The 24,517-nt window shown below is 40.4% G+C and overlaps 1 protein-coding gene across 9 annotated transcripts in view; it reads right to left on the reverse strand.

Annotated features, from left to right (window-relative positions):
• dmd (dystrophin) overlaps nt 1-24,517 on the reverse strand; it is a 1,932,045-nt gene that overhangs the window by 1,339,108 nt on the left and 568,420 nt on the right. For all 9 annotated transcript variants that reach the window (XM_073045659.1, XM_073045653.1, XM_073045656.1 and 6 more), the window contains exon 6: nt 13,919-14,091. In XM_073045659.1, the coding sequence (XP_072901760.1) occupies nt 13,919-14,091 (173 nt within the window). The remainder of the gene's footprint in view (nt 1-13,918; nt 14,092-24,517) is intronic.

The following is a 24,517-nucleotide window of genomic DNA, read 5'->3' on the forward strand; positions in this document are numbered from 1 at the left end:
CATTGTAGGATAACAGACCATTAGTTTTCCAAACTCAGTGCTGTTCCTCCGTGCTAACTTTCAGTGAGTCACATACATGAACAACCAAATTCCTCTGAATACAAACATATTTCAATTTTTCATCATTTTAAAAATACACTCCTTTTAATTTTTCAATGAAAATGGATAACCTCACATTTTTCCCCCATGTATTTCATTCAGTTGCCTATTCAGTTAGCCTGCCCATACTGCTTTGGAGCTTCTCTGCATCCACTTCACAATACACAGTTCACCTATTTTAGCATCATCAGCAACCATGGATAAACTACACTTTGCCTTTTCATTCAAATCTATCATATAAAGTGTAAACCAGCTGGAGCCCTAACAACATCACAATGATCACAGATCATACAAAGATGCCCCAGTAAGTCTTGTTCTCTTTTCTGTGTCCATTAACAAATCTCAGTTCACAATAGTATATTAAATCACTCCCATGCATTCTAATTTTCTTGTATATCTATTGTCTGGCAACTGATTGCAGGTCATTCATAAATCCAGACATACCACATTTACTGCTTCCCAATCTCCTACTTACAGCCTTAACAAATCTAACAGATTTACCAAGAGCATTCTTCCTCTCATGTGTTCATTCTCGCTGCTTTCAAAGTGCTGTGCTATGATTTACTTCACAACAAATTCTACTTTCTCCCCCAAAGACTGGTCAGGCTAAATGGTATCAAGTGCTCAGTTTTAAATATACAACAAAACTAAGAAAATAGGAGTTCTCTGTAACCCTCAATTCTTCAATATTTATCTCTTAAATATTAATTTAAATATTTCTTAAATATATCTAATGATGTGATCTTCAACACCCTTGAAGGCAGAAAATTCCAAAGATTTGCAGCACTCCTCAAAGAGCAGACATTACAATTTAAATGAATGACTGCTTATGTCATAGCTATGTCTCCTTCATGATTCTTAAACCATGGGATTACAATTGCTACATTACAATCTGTAGCATTTGTTTAGGATGCTATGCAATTCTGGAAGGTAACAACCAGTGCATATATTACCAACATGGTCTCCTCTTCAAATCTTTAGGATACAGATTACCAGATTCAGGGTACTTATTGTCCTTCAGTCTTATTAGCTTCTTTAGTACAATTCTCTTTTTTTGCAAGAATGTCAATATCCTTCAGCTCTTCATTTACTGCAGACCTATTTTTTGCTTGAAGGTTTTCTGTGCTGCCTTCTGTGAAGACAGACACAATATATTTTTTTTGCAACTTCTTTAATCTTCAGCATAATTTCTCCTGTCTCAGATGACGAGGGATCTGTATAAATATTTGCTAATCTATTCCGTTTTACATACCTGTGGAAGCTTTGGCAGACTATTTGCATGATTCTTACGAGAGGACTCTTGTATTCTACATAACCTTTCTTTATAATGCCTTGTTTTTTTTTTGAAACCTGAAATACTCTAACCTTTTCAATGAGACGCTAAGCCTTTTTACTTTGATCAAATACCTTCTATCATAGGGACAACACAATTACACAACAGTTAGTGCTGCTGATCCTCAGCTCCAGGGACTCTGGTTCAATCCTGATTATTTGTTATTGTGTAGAGTTTGCATATTTTTCCTGCCACTGCATGGATTTCCCTTGGAGGCTTTGGCTTCTTCCCAAACATTATATACCATAAATTGCCCCTCTGTAATTGGTAAGCAGCAGAAATAGAGGGAACATAAAACCTTCTAATTGAACATAGAATACTACAGCAGAGTGCAGGCTCTTTAGCCTACAAAGTTGTGTAAAATTTGAGAGAGAAAAGATTAAATTAGCATTGAAGGGGAGGGATGGGAACAGATTGTGGAGACAGATGTTGTTAAGACCTCAGACAATGACAGGAATCAAAAGATTAAGCATGGTGCAACCAATGTTCTGAGTTGCGTATACTTCAATGCAAGAAGTATAATAGGAGAGGCTGGGGAGCTCAGGGCATGGATTAACAAATGGAATTATGATATGGTAAAAATTAATGAGACTTCATTGCAGGAGGGGTTGGACGGCAGCTCAATATTCCGAGGTTCCATTGTTTTAGACATGAGAGAGTGGGAAGGGTTAAGGGGGGGTGGGTAGCTTTACAAGTTGGGGAAAATGTCGTAACCATTAAGACATAGGAGCAGAATTAGGCCATTCAGCCCATTGAGTCTGCTCCGCCATTCCATCATGGCTGATTTATTATCCCTCTCAAACCCATACACCTGCCTTCTCGTCATATCCTTTGATGCCCTGACCGATCAGGAAGCAATCAACTTCCGCCTTAAATACAGTATACCCACTGACTTGGCAGAGCATTCCACAAATTGAAAGAGTACAGAGAACATTTTCAAGGATGTTACTGGAGCTGGAGAACCTGAGTTATACGGAAACATCAAATAGGTTAGGACTTTATTTTCTAGAATGTAGAAAATTACGGGGAAATTTGATTGAGGCATGCAAAATTATGAGGGATATAAATAGTAATTGCAAGCAGGCTTTTTCCACTGAGGTTGTGTGAGACTACAACTAGAGGTCATGGGTAAAGGGTGAAAGGTGAAATGATTAAGGGAAACTTCTTCATTTAGTGGATGGTGAGTGTGTGGAACAAGCACAAGCAGTGGATGCGATTTTAATTTCAACACTTAAAAGAACTTTGGATGGGTACATGGATGGGATGGGTATGGAAGACAATAGTCCAGGTGCAGGTCAATGGGTGAAGGCAGTTTAAATGTTTCAGCATGGACTTGATGGGCCACAAGGCCATTTTCTGTGCTGTAATTTTCTATGACTCTATTATAAGAAAATAAATAACTGGCAAAAATGGGAATGCTGGAAGAGTTCTGTGCACCAGCAAAGTTTCAAAAGAACAAAATGTCCTCTTTTGACTTGCCATAGGCATGACTAACATTATTGTTATTATTTTGTCGTATATGTTACATTTCCATTGGGTTTTTGTGCCTAAGGGCGTATAAATTCGCTGTAAATGTTATATGACCATTACATAACTGTTAATCATTGTTTGTTTACCATAATAAATGTCAATGCATTTCCAAATCTACAATATCCATTCACATCTTAAATTTTCATAGATTGTTTTGTTCAAACTTAAGATCTGAACTAAATAATTTCCAATTTTTAATTAAATTCTATCATATTATGATCACTATTCCCTAAAAACATCTTATCTTGAAGATAAATTAACCCTTTTTCACTTCACAACACTAGATCTGTAAAATAACCTCTTATCTTTCTCGTTCCTCGGCTTACTCGTGTACAAAACCATTTCATTCATTTCACCTCTATACCAATACTGTTAGTTTGGTTTGCGCCATCTAACATCTGGATAAATGTCTTGACTATTGTAACGCTTTCCTGCATCTTTCTGTTTTCCAATTTATAACATACCACTGCTCTTGAGATTCAATAATTCAGCTCTCTGCAACTCCTTGATACTTCACAGCACCCAAACTGCTTCTATTGCTTTATTTTCCTGGCTATCAGCTTTTCTCTCTACTTACTTAATTTTTTTTATTTTTAGGGGTCCCTCCCTGCAATTCCATTTTTTCTTGAAATGGCGTTGTGAAATATTAAGTTGCCGATTCAGGACACTTTGTACCTATGCTCCATGATAGATGTTCAGATTAGACCAATTTATTTTTTACTTGTGGCAGTAAATCAGTTGCCTTGTTTTAAGTGGTGCATTCATTTAGATAGTTTTCAGTTTGGTCTTTTTTACTGCTTTCCCTTCCTCTGACCCTACTTGCAGTTAAACTCCTATGTTTGTGTGCTCTCTCCGTTCCAGAAAGGCTCTGCATATTATCATTAATTTGGTTACACTACACAAGATTTATACCCTTTCTCTACCCAGTTACAATGCTGCCAGACTGCGGACTCCTCCTTTCACTCCTCAATGACTTTGCCTAACCTCATCTCACACATCCCCTTTCTTTTCCTTCCCTGGCTGCTCCTTCTGCCATGTGTCATCTGGCTTGGGAAATGACCAGACTATCAATCAGACAAAGTGCAGGTTTAAAAAAAACTGCGGAAAATCTTGAAAAGACTTCCTGGAGTTTATCTTGAAGTGGAGCAGAGAATGAAGAGTAAACAAGCATTTAGATGCAGAATGCCTCATCCCTCTGAACCCTGTTTCAACACATAGAACACACCTCTCATTCTCTCCCGAGATATCACAAAGCCCCCAAGTTTAGAAGTAACTCCATGGTTCCAATTACATGGTGTGGAATCTTTGGACCAAATATTCATTTTTGTCCCATAAATTCTTCTAAACCATATCTGGCCTACTTCTGATTCACCCTCGATCTTATTACAATATTACAATTTGTGCTATTTACTGTCAATAAACTTTATGAGTCAGTTATAATTTTATCGGCAAATACAAATACTTGGGGAAATATGCAAGCTCAGGAAAGGTTATCTAAGCTATAACAATGCAAATAAATTGAATCCCCTGACTGTACACAATTATACAAATGATCCTCATTGTTAAATATCCAGCAGCTATGACAACTGTTTTGCTCAAGAAAATAAGATGATGAACTACATAGCAGTGATGCCCAAAAGAGGAGTATAAATTAATATTCATTTGCTTTCCCTGTAAATACTGCCTGCAGAATACTGGAAACTACACTCACAGATTCAACACATCATCCTTATACTTTACAGAATAGCTTGAAACCTGTAATGTTGAACAAAAGGTACTCAGAAATCTCCAGATGTTGTTTCTTCCTTTCTGGGAGAACTTGGAACCATCATTAAGATTTCCTCAAGACCATTTTTGCTGCCCTTCACACAATTGTAGTCCTAAGTGTACAGTATGCAGGAAGGGGGAATAAACAGTGTCCATAATTCAATGCAATGAAGGGAAATTCAGCACCATAGCACAACACTACATGAAAATGCTACCTTGCCACACAACAGGACTCAACTTGGACCTTAATGGTCTGGGAATCTCAATACATGATGAGAGAAGCTGACTGAACTATTGAGAGAGCTGGTTGCTCAGTAACAGGTTTCTGGTTAAAGAAGTCTTGAATCACCCGTGTTGGCATTGGTTACTTAAATGAACAAACCCAACTGGCTACAATTGGTCAATACCCCTCCATTTTCTAATATTCGTATGCATGTTCCCCAACCAGCAAGTTTCAGGCACCTAAAGTGTCCTGTTTAAAATAAAGTTCTTGCCTCGTATCTCTCCATCAAACTCTCACCTCAAACCTATCCCCTCTAGTTTTTGATGATTCCAGTCCAGGAGAAAGAACCCCTATCTACTCTCTTATAATTTGATATAATTTTATCAAATTACATTTCAGCCTTCAATGGTCCAGTGAAAACAACCTAAGTTTCCACAAACTCTTTTTATTGCTCATACTATTTAATTCCAGCAACATGCCAAGTCTGAGAATCCAGGGACAAGAACCAGAGGCCTGCCTTGGGGTTAGAAGTCTGCCCGAGTGAGAGGGAGGGTTGGGAAAGAGGCTTGTTTTGCTGTTGGTACCTTGCTTGGTTTCTGCTGCTTGTGTTGTTCTGTGTGACATTGTTGGGTGTGCTGTACTGGCACCTGAATGTGTGGCGACCGCCTGTGGTCTGGCCCCCGCACATCCTTAGACACGCTGGTTGTTAACATAAACAGCGTATTTCACTGTATCTTTCGATGTAATGTGACAAATAAATCTGAACCCTGCCGAACATCTTCTGCGCCTTCTCCAAAGCCTGCATATTCAGTGATCAGAAGTGCACATAACAATCCAAATGTGTTCCAACCAAAGTTTTGCACAACTATAATATGACTGCCTGATGCTTATATTCAATGCCCCAAATGATGATGGTCAGCATATTGTATTTCTTTTTTACCACTTTCTGGAACCTATGGACTTCCACTCGACAAGATCCCTCTGTAGATCACTGCCCCTGGGATCCTGCCATTCAGTATTGATTTTCCAACTACATTTGACATTTCTAAGTGAAATATCACACATTTGTCTGGACCAAACTCCATCTTCCATTTCTCTACCTGTATTCCAACAGATCTCTATCTTGCTGTATCTTTTAACAATCTTCCTCACAATCAACAACCTTGCCGTCTTCAGACCAGAAGATATAGGAGCGTAATTAGGCCATTTGGCCTATCGACTCTGCTCCACCATTTTATCATGGCTGAACCATTTTTCCTCCAAGCCTCAATCTCCTCCCTTTGCCCAGTTTCCTCTCATGCCCTGACCAATCAAGAATCAATCAACCTCTGCCTTAAATATTCGGAAAGACTTGGCCTCCACAGCTACCTGTGGCAATGAATTCCACAGATTCACCCCTCCCAGGCTGAAGAATTTCCTCCTCATCTCCATTGTAAAAGCACACCCTTCTATTCCCAGGCAGTGTCCTCAGGTCTTGGACTCTCCCATCATCAGAAATATCCTCTCCACATCCACTCTATTAAGGTCTTCTACCAGTTGATAGGTTTCAATGAAATCACACCTCATTCTTCTGAATTCCAGTGAGAACAGGCCCAGAGCTATCAAACCATCAAAAGTGGCTGGTCATGGAGCATATTAAAGCCTTTCTCCCTGCTACACTGTACCCCCTCCAGTTTGCTTATTGCTGAAATTGATCCACTGATGATGCAATAGCCTCTGCCCTCCACTCTGTCCTGTCCCACCTAGAAAATGGGGGCTCATATGCCAGATTGCTGTTTATAGTCTTCAGTTCAGCATTCAACACCTTCAAACCCCAGAAACTAGCGGAGAAACTGTCCTTGCTGGGTCTCAACATCTCCCTCTGCAATTACATACTGGACTTATTACAGTAAAGCCACAGTCAGTCTGCATGGGCAGCAACGTCTCTTATCCCATCACGCTGCGCACTGGCAATCACCCAAGCTGTGTGCTCAGCCCACTGCTGTTCATGGCTGTGTTGCAAGATCCAGCTCAAACCGTGTCATCAAGTTTGCGGATGACACAACAGTGATAGGCCTTATAGAGAACAACGACAAGACAATATATATGGAGGAAGTGGAGCAGCTGGTGGATTGGTGTGAGAAGAGCAACCAAAGCCTGAATGCGGAAAAGACAAAGGAAATCATTGTGGACTTCAGGAGGGTGGAGACAAACCATCCCCCTCTACAAATACATGGCTCCTCCGTAGAGAGAGTTAAGTGCACCAAGTTCTTGGGAGTTCACATCACGGATGACTTCACCTGGTCCCTTAATATCACCCCCCTGAACAAGAAGGCACAGCAACATCTCCACTTCCTAAGATGCTTGAGGCAAGCAATGCTCCCGCACCTCCCCTCTTAACTGAGTTTTACAGAAGCACCTTTGAGAGCATCCGGACAAGTTGTATCTCCATCTGGTATGGGAGAATTCGAGCATCGGACCACAAGTCTCTACAAAGGACTGTGAGAACAACTGAGAGCATCATAAGGGTCTTCCTGCCATCCATCAGGGACATTTATCAGGAGCGCTGCATACGCAGGACCCTTAGTATTATTAAGGATCCCACCCACCCATCCAGCATCCTCTTTGACTTATAAGCAGGAGACTACAATGCAGTCTTCCATTAGGCTTCTGAACTCCTGGCTGCATCATATTCGAAGTGACACTGTTAATCTGTTCCATACCTTACAATATTTAATATTAATGCACTTTAGTTTGTTATTTATGTCTGATTCATCTGTAGATTTTATCCTTACCTTCATAAGGTATTGTATGTCAAGTGCTTTACACCCTGGTTCGAAGAAATGTTGTCTCATTTCTATTAACATTAGATACGTTGTATACGTGCATGTAGTTAAATGACAACAAACTTCACTTGTCTTGTCTTCATATGACAAGCCAGTTAATCCTGGAATCATTTTTGTGAACCTCTTTTAAACCCTCTCCAGTTTCAGCACAATGTTTCCAAGATAAGGGACCCAAAACTGCTCACAATACTCCAAGTGAGGCCTCACCAGTGCTTTATAAATTCTCAACACGTGACTTTTGTGCCACCTGCAAAGTTATCAGCCAACCTAGTTCCAATTTTATCTCAGTCATTTATACATATCACAAGCAACGGAGTTCCCAGCAATGATACCTGAGGAACATCATTGATCATGAGCCTCCAGTCAGAGTAACACTCCTCCATCACGACTCTGCATCTTCTTCTTCTTGTTTTACGGTGGTTGGCATTATGGTGCATTACTACCACCTTCTGCTCTCAAGTGTGGATCAGACGATAGACTTACATTCTAAATCCCTTCACCCATTCTCTCTCTCTCACACACACACACACACACACACACACACACACACACACACACACACACACACACACACACACACACACACACACACACACACACACACACTTTATCCTTCCTTCTTTGGCCATTCTAGTACCCTATTCCTGCTTATCAATCATAATCTATATTAAAAATAATCCGGTATCCCTTAAGTTAAAAAGTACCTTGACCTGTGCTCTCTGACCCATGCCCAGTAACCCTTTTAATGTGAATTCCTGCACCCCCCAATCCCCTTAGATTAATTCTCATCATATCTCTCTGTATCCCATACTACACTGCATCTACTAAAACCAAACCAATTTTGAATCCAATGTAGTGGATCCCATGTGAATTAATCTTCTGGATTATCCTACCATCAGGTACTTTGTTGAATGCTTTCATGAATTTCATGTAGACAACAACGATTGCCTATCTTCATCTACCATCTTTGCCACTTATTGGGAAAAAAACTCTAATAGGTTTGTAAGACATAACCTCTTCCACACACACCAAGCTGACTACTCAAAGTCCACAGTTTTCCAAATATGTGTGGAACACCCCGGTTTCCTTGGCTGGGTAAGTCTAGGGAAGACAACCTCTGGCCCAACCAAACTCATGAGACTGAGGCGTGCTTGATCCCACCCCAAACCCTAGTCTATGTATACTGAGCTGCTAAATGAAATACCTACAGCATAACAATAAAGACATGAACCAGGGCATTACATGTGTAAATCATATCCTGAAGAGTTTTCTTGAATAACTTCCCTACAACTAATTTAAAGTTTGCTAGCCTACTATTTCCTAAATGATCATTATTGCCCTTTTTAAACAAAGGAACAACATTGACTGTTTGCTCGTCATCGGGCACTACTCCTGTGGCTAAAGAGGAGGCAAAGATCTCTGTCAAAGCCCCAACAACCTCCTCCTTTGCCTTCTATCATACACTGGGAAAGATTCCATCAGTAGATGAGGACATCCACCTTAATATTTTTCAAGTGATCTAATATTTCTTTCCTTTTGATATCAGTACATTCCCTCCCCAACCTCAGGGAAGCAAATAGTGACTTATATAGTATGTACTTTGATAATAAATTTCCTTTGAACTTTGTAATCTCTCTCTATCCTCAATGTCCTCCTAATTAAATACTTATGCTGAGTATTTCTTTGCTATCTCACCCATTTTCTTTGTCTCTGAATATCCCTACCTTAGCTGTCCACCCACTTGTTACAGAACATATGTATAAAATGCCTTTTGATCTGTTTTAAAAATTCAACTCACCAACAACATTTCATGGCCTCATTTAGCCTTCTGACCCTGCTTAAGCTCTTCCTTGCTTCCTCTATATTCCACAAGGGCCCTGAGCAATTTCAGCTTAATTATTTCAAGTGTGTATATTTTTCACTTCCTAATTTCAAAATGAGCTGATAATTTTATATTTTTCATACTTCATAGGTTTCTCCCCATGTCTGTCAATGTCAAATGCATTGAAACTTAGTGACAGGTTTGATAGCTTTGAGACAAGGACTCACTGAATATCCAAGCTGTTCTGAGAATGCACTCTTCCATTTACACAAGGAAGGCCCTAGTTTCACACTTTACTACATGGGACCTTGTGGAAAAAGTGGGAGGTTTTTTCCCAGAAGATGCATGGAAAAAGCAGCATAATTCAATGCCAGAAAGAATACACTGGATTTCAGAGACAACAACCAATTGGCCTCACTATCTAAAATACATAGTCACAGAGTGATACGACATGAAAACAGGCTATTTGGCCCAACATGTCCACGCTGACCTAGCTGAGCTCATTTCTTTTGTCCATGTTCAGCTCACATCCCTCTCTAAACCTTTCTTATCCACGACTTGTAGACAGGAGATGGCCTGTACTAGTTCTTCCTGGCATTTTGCTCCATTTACCTACAACCCTCTATTTCAAAAATTTGCTCATTAAATCTCTTTTAACTAAGAAATCAAACATAAGAGCAGAATTAGGCCATTCAGTCTGCTGCATTGTTCCATCATGACCAATTTTTTCCCCTCTCAACCCCATTCTCCTGCTTTGTACCCACAAACTTTGATATCCTTACTAATCAAAAACCTATCAACCTCCAATTTGAATATACCTGGACTTGGCCTCCACAGTCGTCTGTGGCAATGAAATTCTCATATTCACTACTCTCTGAGGTTGCTCTCTCTCATCCTAGACTCTCCCACTATTGGAACATGCTCTCCACATACACTGTTTTCAATATTCAAAGGCTTTCAATGCGATCTCCCCCCCCCCCCCCCCCCGCCACTCTTCTAAGCTCTATCAAATACAAGCCCACAGCCATCAAACACTCTTCATGTGTTAACCCTTTCATTCCCTGGATCATTCTTGTGAACCTCCTTCGGGATCTCTACAAAACCAGCGCAGCCTTTCCAAGATAAGGGACCCAAAACTGCTCAAAATTCTCCAACTGAGTTCTGACCAATGCCTTATAAAGTCTCAGTATTACACCCTTGCTTTTATTTTCTGATCCTCTCAAAACGAATGTGAACATTGCAATAGGCTTCCTTAATACCAACTCAAGCTGCAAGCTAACCTTTGGAGAATTCTACACAAGAACTCCCAAAATCCTTTGCACACCTAATATCTGAATTTGCTTCCGTTTAGAAAATAGTGTACACCTTTATTCCTTCTACCAAATTGCATGACCATACACGTTTCCCTACAGTGTATTCTATCTGCCACTTCATTGCCATTTTTCTCAACTGTGCAAGTCTTTCTACAGACACCTTGCTTCATCAACATTATTTGCCCTTCCATCTATCTTTGTTCCGTGTGCAAATTTGTCCACAAAGCTATATATTCAATCACCTAGACCACTGACATATAACACAGTCCTAAAACCAACCACTGTGGAATACCACTAATCATTCCCCTCCAGCCTTAAACTTGTGTCCTTTGGTTTTAAAGCCCAAGTTCCTAGGAAATAAACTGTGATTATTCATCGAAGCAACACACCCAAAATGCTAGAGGAACTCAGCAGGCCAGGCAGCATCTAGGAAAAGAGTACAGTTGATGTTTTGGGCCAAAACCCTTCAGCATGACTGGAGAAAAAATGCTGAGGAGTAATTTTAAAAGGTGAGGGGAGGAGAAAGAGAAACCTGAAGGGGGAGTGATGAAGTAAAGAGCTGGGAATTAAATTGGTGAAAGAGACAGAAGGCCATGGAAGAAAGCAAAGGGGGAAGGACCACCAGAGGGAGGCGATGGGCAGGCAAGGAGATAAAGTGAGAAGGGGAAAGGGGGATGGGAAATGGTGAAGGAGGGGGTGGGGGGCATTGCCAAAAGTTTGAGAAATCAACATTTGTGCCACCAGGTTGGAGGCTACCAAAAACAGAATACAAGGTATTGTTCCTACAACCTAAGTGTGGCCTCATCACGACAGTGGAAACACTTCTGTTTCATCTTCATGACAATTTTTTGTTCTTTATCTCTCGTTTCCGACTGCCGCTTAAACCTTTCAACTGGTTAACCTCTCCAGATTATTCCACAGCAACCCCAGCATCAGCCAATGAGATATTCCCCTTATCCATTAGAGCACTCACACCTACTCTGCAAAAAAACAAACCTACTTTCTCTCCTTCCCTGTACTGATGAAGGGTTTTTGACTGAAGCGTTAACCCCATTAACCCTTATTTTTTTTCCAACAGATGTTAACTGGCCTGCTCAGCATTATATATTTCCAGCAACTGCAGTTTTTTTTGTTGATTTTCATCCCCTACTAAATAGTTGACAGTGAATTTACTCTATTTCCTCTGAGGGAGCTACAATTGGTCAGGTTTTTCCAGCAGCAGCATCACAGTGTTTTATTATAGAAGAGCCTGAGATTCTCTCCTGTGTAAAACCAAAGCTTTGCCTGTCTCCACGCAGTACTCTAAAACTAATGTATACATTTGTTCCCAACCTCCTTTTAATTGCCACGATCTCCAAGCACAGGCAAAAATAAGAGTTATCAGCAGTCATAGAAGGGTTGTTGGCAGTACAAGGAACACAACTTATATATTTGATATATTGTGGGTTTTTCAGACCAGAAGGAATCACTTGACTCAGGCAGAGCCAACAGGCTTATTTAATCAATCACCCAATGCAATATAAATGCCCATCATCATTTACTCTCATGTAGATCACTTGGCTAGAATAATCTGTTTCCAATGCAGAATGATAACATCACTGAGAAGACTCTTTGATTATTATACACCAAATATCTAAAGATTATTTTGATTTAAGTCACTTCTTTTTGCATGTGAGAAGCATCTCTACAGTAAATCTACTGGTCAATCTGCCTTCAAGTGAACATTAAATCAGAATTGTCCACTCAGAACCTGTGAATTATCATGTCAGCTTCTGGATTTTGAATCAGCAAGAAATATCTTACAAGCAATTCAATGATTCCTTCCTGCTGGAAAGAAGCCCATAATGAACATTTTGAATGAGCAGTACCTTTTAGCTAGATCTCCTTTCAAATTCAGAAATAACGGTGCCACTTACAATGAACAGAGCCACTTTTTTGGGGTTAAATACAAAGCAGTTAATTTTGCATAATTATAATATGCAACATTTAAATACAAATGGACAATAGTCTGCGAGTTTAAATTGGCAATTATGGATTGTAATTTTTTTCTGAAAGTCTCCAAAGTAATTCTGATGGAAACTAGTTCCCGCTAATATATTCAATAAAATGCAAAGGCTTTTGTATATGAATCAGAAGCTTAAGCTGCTCCAAAATTCATTAAGGCCAAGATGTTAACCTCCTGCATGGTGAATGTGTGGGGTTAAATTTTGTCAATTCTTTCATTCATCTACAATTCTCAACACTCCCACGAGGGGTATTTCACATAATAAAGATTTATGTCATTAACAACACTGCAATTAAATTCAGGACTTGGTCTGTTCAATAACACCATTTGTAGGTGTTACAATGCCACTACAGTATTCAGATGGGAAAGCTGCTCCAGAGGAAGGGAAGCTGTATCTCTTGGAGACAAAATTGAATTTATCAGTGTAACGATATAAGAAGTTTTACAATGATCATGTTAGAAAAAAGATGGAAAGAAACTGGGAAGAATTATAACAGTGTGGTAATGGCCTCCTCATTTGTTTCTTGGTTTTTAATCACCTAACATTATCCCTCTCATTGTTTCAGTGTTAATGATTCTGTTTTGTCATCTTCACCCTACATTTGCCAGTTAAACTGCAGGATCATATTTTTTGAAAGATGCTCTTATGAAAGCTGGTTACATTCAGGGAATTACATCTCATATTAACATTGAACACTTCTTCTCTGCCTGAAAGGTGCAAGGTCCTAAGATGGAGTCGTCTGCAAAAGGTTAGTGCTATTTTCAGCAGCTAGTGATAAGAGGTCTGCAGCTTGCAGAAGATTTTCCGATCTTATCCTCTTATTGTTGGTGAGTAAACCTCCTTTTCAGATCAGTGCCAGCTCTCAAGTTTCTTTAGGCTCCAAGAGATAAGCTCACTGTGACAGAAAACCTCATGGTATTCTTACTGATGCAAGCGAAATACTGAACCAAACTTTAACCCACAAGATGGGGAATTGGTAAGATCCTTTCCTCTTTCTTACCTGTGACTGTGAATGAGGGCATTCAAGGCCAAGCCATCTGACCAGCTGGAGGTGAAATTGACAACATTAACTGGCTTGTAGTTGCGGATGGATTGACGCACCCAGCTCAGCAGAATCTTCTCACTGTTCGTCTGCTGCAGATTGGCCATGATGCCTTTCAGAACATCTTTCACCTTAAACAGAAGACACAGAGTCAGCCAGGGTGACAACTGGCTTTTTCCCTAATTCATAGCATCTCATGCACAAAACTGATTCTTATCCACCACATTCAGAACACTCTCATTCTTGCCACCACTACACCTAGCCTCACACTCCACCATCAGCAAACGTGCTTTGAGTGGTAATTTTATCCGCTACTCCACACAATCTTTCAGCAGCAGTCCATGGCCTGTTCCACGCACTTCTGTTTCATCTACATGACAAATACTCTTTGGTGAATGACATAAAACATGACGAACGGGGATAGCATTAAACACTGCCCTATTTGGTAGGGAGGTACTTCATTAACGTGGAATCCCAAAATCACAAAGGGCAATAACAGGGCAGTCAGCTGGTCATGAATGGATTTCATCTTTGGGAATGTTCTCTAATTAATTCCTTTCTCCCCATTCCGCAGAGCTTTCCACACTACATCCTTTCAAAGGTACAAGTAATTTTCTTACACGTGTTTCAACTGAACCCATTTCTGCTTTCTTTCCAGACACAGCATTCCAGAACAGAACATCTCATTGTGTAAAGATAAGGCTAGTCATATTACAGATGATTCTTCTCTTATCGTCTTGGATCTCTAGTCTTTTATTTATCAAATCTATCCCTTGGGGAAAAAAATTCTGTGTTCTGCAACAGCCACCTGCAATTTATCAAATATTCCCTGATACTCTTATGTTGAAGAGAAAAAAAACAGCTTCTCCTATCTCTCCATTTAGGTTCCCCATTTCTGGAATGAACCTAATAAATCCACTTGCATCATATCATAAATGCTGATATGATTCCTGGTGTGTGATACCCGGAACGGAACACAACATGTCAGCTGAGATTTAACCAGTGCTTGAAAGATTGAATGTAATCAACAGAAAAAAAAGAAGCAAATTAAGAACTCACATGCAAATTTGTAAATAATTGAACATTTTAATTGTTCATTTTCACCAACATATTCTTATACAAAATCCAGTTCTTTTCCTCCCACTCTCTCACTGGTGGCCCTGGAAAATTAAGATAATAAAGTCTCCTTTGCTAAATTTTACAATTTTGTACTTAATGTCCTGAAAGATTTTTATACTGAACTGTATCTGAATAGAGAGAGAGAGAGAGAGTGAGAGAGTGAGAGAGTGAGAGAGAGAGAGAGAGAGAGAGAGAGAGAGAGAGAGAGAGAGAGAGAGTGAGAGAGTGAGAGAGTGAGAGAGTGAGAGAGTGAGAGAGTGAGAGAGAGAGAGAGAGAGAGAGAGAGATCATATAGGGGATGGGGAGGAGGGAGCTGGTGGGGAGGGAAAAGGGGAGGGAGGGGGTGGCGGGAGAGAAGAGTCTTTCTAAAGTCCATGTTGACAACATCTACCATCCTGCTCTCATCAACTCTCATGCACAAAATTATGCTGACCATCTCTAAGTTTTTACCTTTCCAGTTATAAACAATTTAATATCTTTTTAATATCAATTTAATGTCTTATTGTCACAACCTTGGCATCTTCACTTTGCAGGATTTTGCATTTCAATTTGAAATATTATATTCCTACTTTTCCTTCCACTTGAATCAGATTTCATTATTGTCACTACACCAGAGGCAATTTGTTCCTCCTTTTCTACCATCTTCTTATACCTAGCTTTGTCTATTTATACACTTATAGTCCATATCTTTCTCAGGCAGATCTGCTCATTTGTCCTCTATTGGACTCATCCTATCGATAAACTTTAATTGATGTTAAGGCTTTTGGCCTTTCCCAGTCTTTCATAAACCTTGGTAATTCTCCTTAATGTCACTTGGTAGTGCCATTTTCAACACACCCTGCAGCACCCCCAAACCCATCATCAAATTAATTAAAGCCCAATTTTTCTGTGGGGTCTAAAATGTTACCACTATTGAGGTGCAGTTGAGATTCATTCTAAACTGTCCTCTAAACTGACTAAGAATGAGTATCAAATGCTGCCTTGCCAACATTCTACATTCTAATAGAAAAAGTTCTTTCTTGGAGGAATCATGTGGCCAGTGTTCCATTGTTGTCCCAGCTGATTAATTTATTTCACTTTTAATCCATCAGCACAGGGGCACCACAAAGCTGTGGGCTTAACCTCCTGCTCTACTCGCTTTATACTTATGACGATGAGGCTAAGCCAGCTCCAATGCCATACTTAAGTTTGTTAATGACATCACTGTCACTGGCCAAATCAAAGGTGGTGACAAATAAGCATAAAGAAGGGAGATTGAAAATCTGACTGAGTGTTGCCACAACAACAGCCTCTTACTCAATGTCAGCAAGACCAAGGAGCTGATTACTGACCTCAGGAGGAGGAAACCAGAGGAACATGAGTCAGTAATCATCAGTGGATCAGAAGTGAAGTGGAGAGGGTCAGCAACTTAAAATTCCTCACTGTTATCATTTCGGACGATCTGTCCTGGCTCCAGCACAAAAATGCAATTGAGAAGAGCAAATGTGTAAGGAGATAGCAGATATTTGTAGTAAACACAAGGTGGTGATTGTGGGAGATTTTAATTTTCCACACATAGATTGGGAAGCTCATTCTGTAAAAGGGCTGGATGGTTTAGAGTTTGTGAAATGTGTGCAGGATAGTTTTTTGCAACAATACATAGAAGTACCGACTAGAGATGGGGCAGTGTCGGATCTCCTGTTAGGGAATGCGATAGGTCAGCTGACAGATGTATGTGTTGGGGAGCACTTCGGGTCCAGTGATCACAATAGCATTAGCTTCAACATAATTATGGAGAAGGACAGGACTGGACCTAGAGTTGAGATTTTTGATTGGAGAAAGGCTAACTTTGAGGAGATGCGCAGGGATTTAGAGAGAGTGGATTGGGTCAAGTTGTTTTATGGGAAGGATGTAATAGAGAAATGGAGGTCATTTAAGGGTGAAATTATGAGGGTACAGAATCTTTATGTTCCTGTTCGGTTGAAAGGAAAGGTTAAAGGTTTGAAAGCGCCATGGTTTTCAAGGGATATTAGAAACTTGGTTCGAAAAAAGAGGGATGTCTACAATAGATATAGGCAGCATGGAGTAAAGGAATTGCTCGAGGAATATAAAGAATGTAAAAGGAAACTTAAGAAAGAGATTAGAAAAGCTAAAAGAAGTTACGAGTTTGGTTTGGCAAATAAGGTGGAAGTAAATCCGAAAGGCTTCTACAGTTATATTAAAAGCAAGAGGATAGTGAGGGATAAAATTGGTCCCTTAGAGAATCAGGGTGGTCAGCTATGTGTGGAGCCGAGGGAGATGGGAGAGATTTTGAACGATTTCTTCTCGTCGGTATTCACTAAGGAGAAGGATATTGAATGGTGTAAGGGAAACAAGTAAGGAAGTTATGGAACCTATGACAATTAAAGAGGTGAAAGTACTGGCGCTTTTAAGAAATTTAAAAGTGGATAAATCTCCGGGTCCTGACCAGATATTCCCCAGGACCTTGAGGGAAGTTTGTGTAGAGATAGCAGGAGCTCTGACAGAGATCTTTCAGATGTCATTAGAAACGGGGATTGTGCCGGAGGATTGGCGTTTTGCTCATGTGGTTCCATTGTTTAAAAAGGGTTCTAGAAGTAAGCATGGCAATTATAGACCTGTCAGTTTGACATCAGTGGTGGGTAAATTAATGGAAAGTATTCTTAGAGATAGTATTTATAATTATCTGGATAGACAGGATCTGATTAGGAGTAGCCAGCATGGATTTGTGCGTGGAAGGTCATGTTTGACAAACCTTATTGAATTTTTTGAAGTAGTTACGAGGAATGTTGACGAGGGTAAGGCAGTGGATGTAGTCTATATGGACTTCAGCAAGGCCTTTGACAAAGTTCCACATGGAAGGTTAGTTAAGAAGGTTCAGTCGTTAGGTATTAATGCTGGAGTAATAAAATGGATTCAACAGTGGCTAGATGGGAGATGCCAGAGAGTAGTGGTGGATAATTGTTTATCGGGATGGAGGCCGGTGACTAGCGGGGTGCCTCAGGGATCTGTTTTGGGCCCAATGTTGTTTGTAATATACATAAATGATCTGGATGATGGGGTGGTAAATTGGATTAATAAGTATGCTGATGATACTAAGGTAGGAGGTGTTGTGGATAATGAAGTGGGTTTTCAAAGCTTGCAGGGAGATTTATGCCGGTTAGAAGAATGGGCTGAACGTTGGCAGATGGAGTTTAATGCTGAGAAGTGTGAGGTTCTACATTTTGGCAGGAATAATCCAAATAGAACATACAGGGTAAATGGTAGGGCATTGAGGAATGCAGTGGAACAGAGAGATCTAGGAATAACAGTGCATAGTTCCCTGAAGGTGGAGTCTCATGTAGATAGGGTGGTGAAGAAGGCTTTTGGAACGCTGGCCTTTATAAATCAGAGCATTGAGTACAGAAGTTGGGATGTAATGTTAAAATTGTACAAGGCATTGGTAAGGCCAAATTTGGAATATTGTGTACAGTTCTGGTCACCGAATTATAGGAAAGATATCAATAAATTAGAGAGAGTGCAGAGACGATTTACTAGGATGTTACCTGGGTTTCAGCACTTAAGTTACAGAGAGAGGTTGAACAAGTTAGGTCTCTATTCATTGGAGCGTAGAAGGTTGAGGGGGGATTTGATCGAGGTATTTAAAATGTTGAGAGGGATAGATAGAGTTGACGTGAATAGGCTGTTTCCATTGAGAGTAGGGGAGATTCAAACGAGAGGACATGATTTGAGAGTTAGGGGGCAAAAGTTTAAGGGAAACACGAGGGGGTATTTCTTTACTCAGAGAGTGATAGCTGTGTGGAATGAGCTTCCTGTAGAAGTAGTAGAGGCCAGTTCAGTTGAGTCATTTAAGGTAAAATTGGATAGGTATATGGACAGGAAAGGAGTGGAGGGTTATGGGCTGAGTGCGGGTAGGTGGGACTAGGTGAGATTAAGAGTTCGGCACGGACTAGGAGGGCCGGAATGGCCTGTTTCCGTGCTGTGATTGTTATATGGTTATATGGTTATATGAGAAGGAAATATGGCAACACTTCTATTTTCTTAAAGGTTTGTGAAGATTCTAAAACTTTGACAAATTTCTATAGATGTGTGGTGGAGAGTATACAGACACGTTGCATCATGGCCTCGCATGGAACACCAATTTTCCTGGAATGGAAAATCTTACAAACAGTGGTGGATACGGCCCAGTCCATCATAGGTAAAGCCCTCCCAACCATGAGCACATTTAGACAGAGTGCTGTTGCAGAAAAGCCCCCCAACTCACCATCCAGACCATGCTCTCTTCTTGCTGCTGCCATCAGAAAGAAAGTAAAGGAGTCTCAGGATCCATGCCATCAGTTTGAGGAACAGTTATTACCATCAACCATCAGGCTTTTGAACCAGGTATAACCTTCACTAACCCCATCGCTAAACTGTTCTCACAACCTATGGACTCACTTCCAAGGGCTCTTCATCTCAAGTTCTTGATATTATTGCTTACTTGCCTAATATAATTATTTCCTTGTTTTTTTTCTTTTGCATTTGCACAGTTTGTTGTCTTTTGCAAGTTGGTTGTTTGTTTGTCCTGCTGGCTGCAGTCTTTCATTGATTCTATTATGTTTATTGGATTTACTATGAAGGCATGCAAGAAAACGGATCTTGTAGTTGTACTGTATATAGTGAAATATATGTACTTTGATAATAAATTTACTTTGAATGTTTTGATAATCTGTGAAAGGAAAATAAAATATAACCAACAAATTCATTTTAATACCATCATCAAGTTTACTTTTGGTATGGAGTCTCAGGGAAGAAAAAGTCTAATACTTTAAGTGAAAGTGAAAACAAAGTGAATTATCGACTGTTTTGCTGCCCATGTATTAGGGATAGGATTACGGGTGTGCAAATGATTCAGGACATCAAATCACCATTTCCATTTAGCCCAGCCCACTGAATTATCTATCAGATATTTTCTCATTCAAATGCTGCAAAACTCAATATCTTTCAGGACAAGCTGTGCTGAGGACAAATATAAATCTTGACTTCAACTTGAAAAATGAGAGCAGTACAGCTATTTTCCTCAATTACATGGGAGCTAATGATCTGATCTCTGAATTCGAAATAATGGAAAAGTTAAAAGCCAATTCAACATGATTATATTTCAACATATGATAGAAATCAATAATTGAAATCTTTATTTGCTACATGATTTTTTAATCATTCATCTTCTACATCAGAAAATCATCAGCCTTCCTAGTGAAGACATGATGACATACCAAATTAAAACAGCCAATAAATTAATTCACAAATATAAAAATGAATTTTGTTTTCAATGCAAAAACAATATTGTTATCTCCTCTCCAGCAGAGACTGACTTGATGTGCTGCCAGAGATTCTGTTAGCACGCAAAGTTATCAATGGGAACACAGGAACAGGAATATATCATTCCTATCCTGGAGGCTTGCTCTCCTATTCCATCAGATAAAGGAATTAGGCAGTAAGCTGAAAATCAGGACCCCAAGGGTAGTAATCTCCAGACTGCTGCCTGTGCCACACGCCAGGGAGTATAAGAATAGGACATTATGGCAGACAAATGTGTGGCTGATGAATTGGTGCCAGGGGCAGGGTTTCAGATTTGTGGATCACTGGGACTCTAATGGGGATGGTAAGGTCTGGACAAAAGGGACAGGGTACACCTGAACTTGAGCAGGCTAATATCCAAGCAGGTAGGTTTGCTAGAGCTGTTGGGGAGGGTTTAAACTTGAGTTGGCAGGGGATGGGAACCAGAACAATTAGATCAGAGGTGAAGCAATTATTGTAAAGGTAGATGAAATGTGTAGAATGGTGTTGTACAGGAATCTTTCTGGGATCCCTGCTCTTCCTGATTTTTATAAATGACTTGGAAGAGAAAGCGGAAGGGTGGATTAGTAAGCTTGCAGATGCCACAAAGGTTGGTGGTGTTGTGGATAGCGCAGAAGTTTGTCATACATTACAACAAAACAATGAGAGGATGCAGAGCTGGGCTGAGAAGTGGCAGATGGAGTTCAATCCGAAAATCTGTGAAGTGATTCACTTTGGAAAGTCAAACTTTAAGACAGAGTAAAGGGTGAATGGCAGGATTTAGCAGCATGGAAGAACAAAGGGATGTTGAGGTACACATCCACAGATCCCTCAAAGTTGCCACACAAGTTGATAGAGTTGTTCAGAAGGTCTTTTGGCCTTCATAGTCGGGGGATTGAGTTCAAGAGTGACAAGGTAATGTTGCAGCTCTATAAAACCCTGATTAGATCACACTTGGAATATTGTGTTCAGTTCTGATTGCCACATTATAGGAGGATATGGAAGTTTTCGAGAGGGTGCGGAAGAGATTTACCTGGATGCTGCCTTGACAAGAGAGCATTTCTTCTGAGGATAGATTAAGTAAGCTAGGGCTTTTCATTTTGGAGCAAAGGAGGATGAGAGGTGACCCAATAGTGGTGTACAAGATGATAAGTGGCATTGAGTGGATAGCTAGCATCTTTCTCCCAGGGTATAAATGGCTAGTATGGGACAGCATCATTTTAAGGTGATAAGAGGAAAATACATGGATGAGAAAAAAATGGAGGGTTATGCGGGAGGGCAGTATTTGGTTGATCCTGGAGCAAGCTAAAAGTTCAGCACAACATCATGAGCCAAAGGGCCTGTACTTTTCTTGGTTCTATAGAAAGGCTGACATGGTTGTAGTTCTATTTACTTTCCATTGTTCCACAATCCTTGAAACCTTCCCATCTCAGTCTTGAAATTGTCAAGTAACCCAACTTCTTCAAGCCTTCAGAGAAAACAGCTTCAGATTCCCACCACCATTTCTGAGATGAATTGTTCATCTGAATTGAATCCGAGATGCTCTGGTGGTAGTTTATTTGCTGCTCACCCTTTTCAGTACAGGAAATTGATTTTTGGTGTATGGCCTCTATCAATTTCAATGTCTAACTTCAAACATTACTCAATATTAAAAATTCCAAACAATACAAACCAAGTTTATAAAACTTCTTTTAATTTAACTGTTAAAGCCCAATGCCATTCTGCATTACCTATCTTATAGGTGAGTACCACATTCCCTGTTGAATGATGTGGCAGATTTAACATGATCCTTCCCAAGACAGCTCACAAAGTATCTGTGCAAATGAAGCACCCTTTCTTCAATTTTCATATCCCAACCATCATCTGATGATGGTTGGTGGGGCGGGGGGGGGGGGGGGGGAATTGGCGAAGTGTGACAGACTGCAGCAACAAATGCAAATAGAAGTATGAAGTAGAAAGAAAACTTATCAGAATTTATGCAGCATTTGTAGCAAAATACAGCTTTATAAAACTTTGTATAGCCATATAAAACTTCAGTAAGGCTACACTTGTGCATTTTGAGTAGTCTGTTGTCCCATTATAGAAAAGGTATGGAGACTGTGAAGAAGGTTCAGAAGAGCTTTAGCAAGATGCTATCTGCCTTAGAGGGCATAAGCAGTAAGGAAAGATAAGACAAACTTGAGCTGTTTTCCCTAGAGTGTCAGAAGTTGAGGGGTGTCCTGATAGACATTTTTGAAATTATGAGAGCCAAGGAAATGTGCCACCAGGTAGCTTTGACATCCATCATTGTAATGTGCTTTGAGAGGCTTGTCATGGCACTCAGTAACTCTAGACTCCTAAACTATCTTGCAATTCACCTTCCGTTGAAACAAGCTTCCCTGGCCCGACACTAATCTCTAGAGTATCTGAACGGTAAAGACACCTACATCAGACCATTGTTTATTGACAACAGCTCCATTTTCAAAACTGTAATTCAAACCAAACTCTTAGACCTGGGACTCAACACCTCTCTTTGCAACTGAATCGTCAACGTCCTGACCAACAGACCACAATAAGTACAAACACCTTCACTCTGATTATCGTCAACACTGATGCCCCACAAGGCTGCGACCTCTGCACCCTACTCTATTCCGGTACACTCATGGCTGCATGGTCCAATTTTGCTCTAACTTGATCTACTCGTTTGCAGATGATACCACTGTGGTGGGCTTCATCTCAAATAACAATGAGTTGGAGTAAAGTAAGTAGATGGAACCTGGTGACATGGTGTCCTGACAACAATATTTCCCTCAGTATCAGCAAAATAAATGAGTTGGTCATTGACTGCAGGCAGTGGGGTGGTGCACACGCTTCTGCTTATATCAACAGTGCTGAGGTCAAGAGTTTAAGACCTTAGAGTTCCTGGGAGCAAACATCACCAGTAGCCTGTGCTGACCCAACCATGATGATAATGCATCCACAAGAGCTTACTAGATCCTCTGATTCCTCTTAAAGAAATTTGGCTCATCTCCTTGGACCCTCAGCAATTTTTAATGGATGCACCATTCCTGCTGCCTAGGGAGTTGACAGCTGTTGTTATCACAACCATGTATATTCCACCGCAGGCTGGTACCGACCTTGCTCTCAAGGAACTGTACGAGACCATCAGCAGCCTGGAGACTGTACACCCGGAGGCTGCCTTCATCGTCACCAGTGACTTTAATAGAGCGTCACTATCTAAAATCTCTCTGAAGTTTTGTCAACATATCCAGGTAAGCACACGTGGAGATAGCATACTCAACCACTGCTACTCTCCCTTCCACAATGCTTACAAAGTATTCCTCCACCCGCCATCTGGAAAATCAGATCACTCCTTCATCTTGCTTCTGCCGATATACAGGCAGAAGCTGAAACAAGAGGTGGCCATTGTTAAAACAATGGGTCGCAGACTACAAAGCTAAATGCTGTGGTGTTTACAACATCCCTGCCTCTCTCACAGATGAGCTAAATGTTTTTTTACACTTGGTTCGATATCACCAACACTGAGCCCCCAAAGTGACCTGCACATCTCTGAGGCTGAAGTACGCAGGTGTTTCCAACAAGTGGACAGTCGCAAGGCTGTGGGACCAGACGGCATCCCAGGCCGAGTACTCAGGGTGTGCACAGCACAACTGGCAGGTGTGTTTACAGACATTTTTAATCTCTCCCTCTCCCAGTGTAGAGTGCCCTCCTGCTTCAAAACATCCATCATTGTCTCTGTACCTAAAAAGACCAAGGTAACAGTTCAGTTCTTGGACTACAGTTCAGCATTCAACACCATAATTCCATCCAGGCTCAACAGGAAGCTCAGAGACCTCGGCCTTCACCCTGCCTTGTGTAGCTTCTTTAACCAGGCCATCAGACTGATTAATTCACGTTGATACAATTGTATTTTTATGTTATAGTGACTGTCCTGTTGTATGTACTAATTATTATAAAATACTATAAATTGCACATTGTATTTAGACAGAGACATAACGTAAAGATTTTTACTCCTCATGTATGTGAAGGAAGTAAGTAATAAAGTCAATTAAATTCAATGTATCCTAACCAGATGCATCATGTTTTCGCCCAATGACTGCTCTGCCTACGACTGCTTAAAAA

Source organism: Hemitrygon akajei, chromosome 5 (assembly GCF_048418815.1).
Source record: "Hemitrygon akajei chromosome 5, sHemAka1.3, whole genome shotgun sequence".
Lineage (NCBI taxonomy): Eukaryota > Metazoa > Chordata > Chondrichthyes > Myliobatiformes > Dasyatidae > Hemitrygon > Hemitrygon akajei.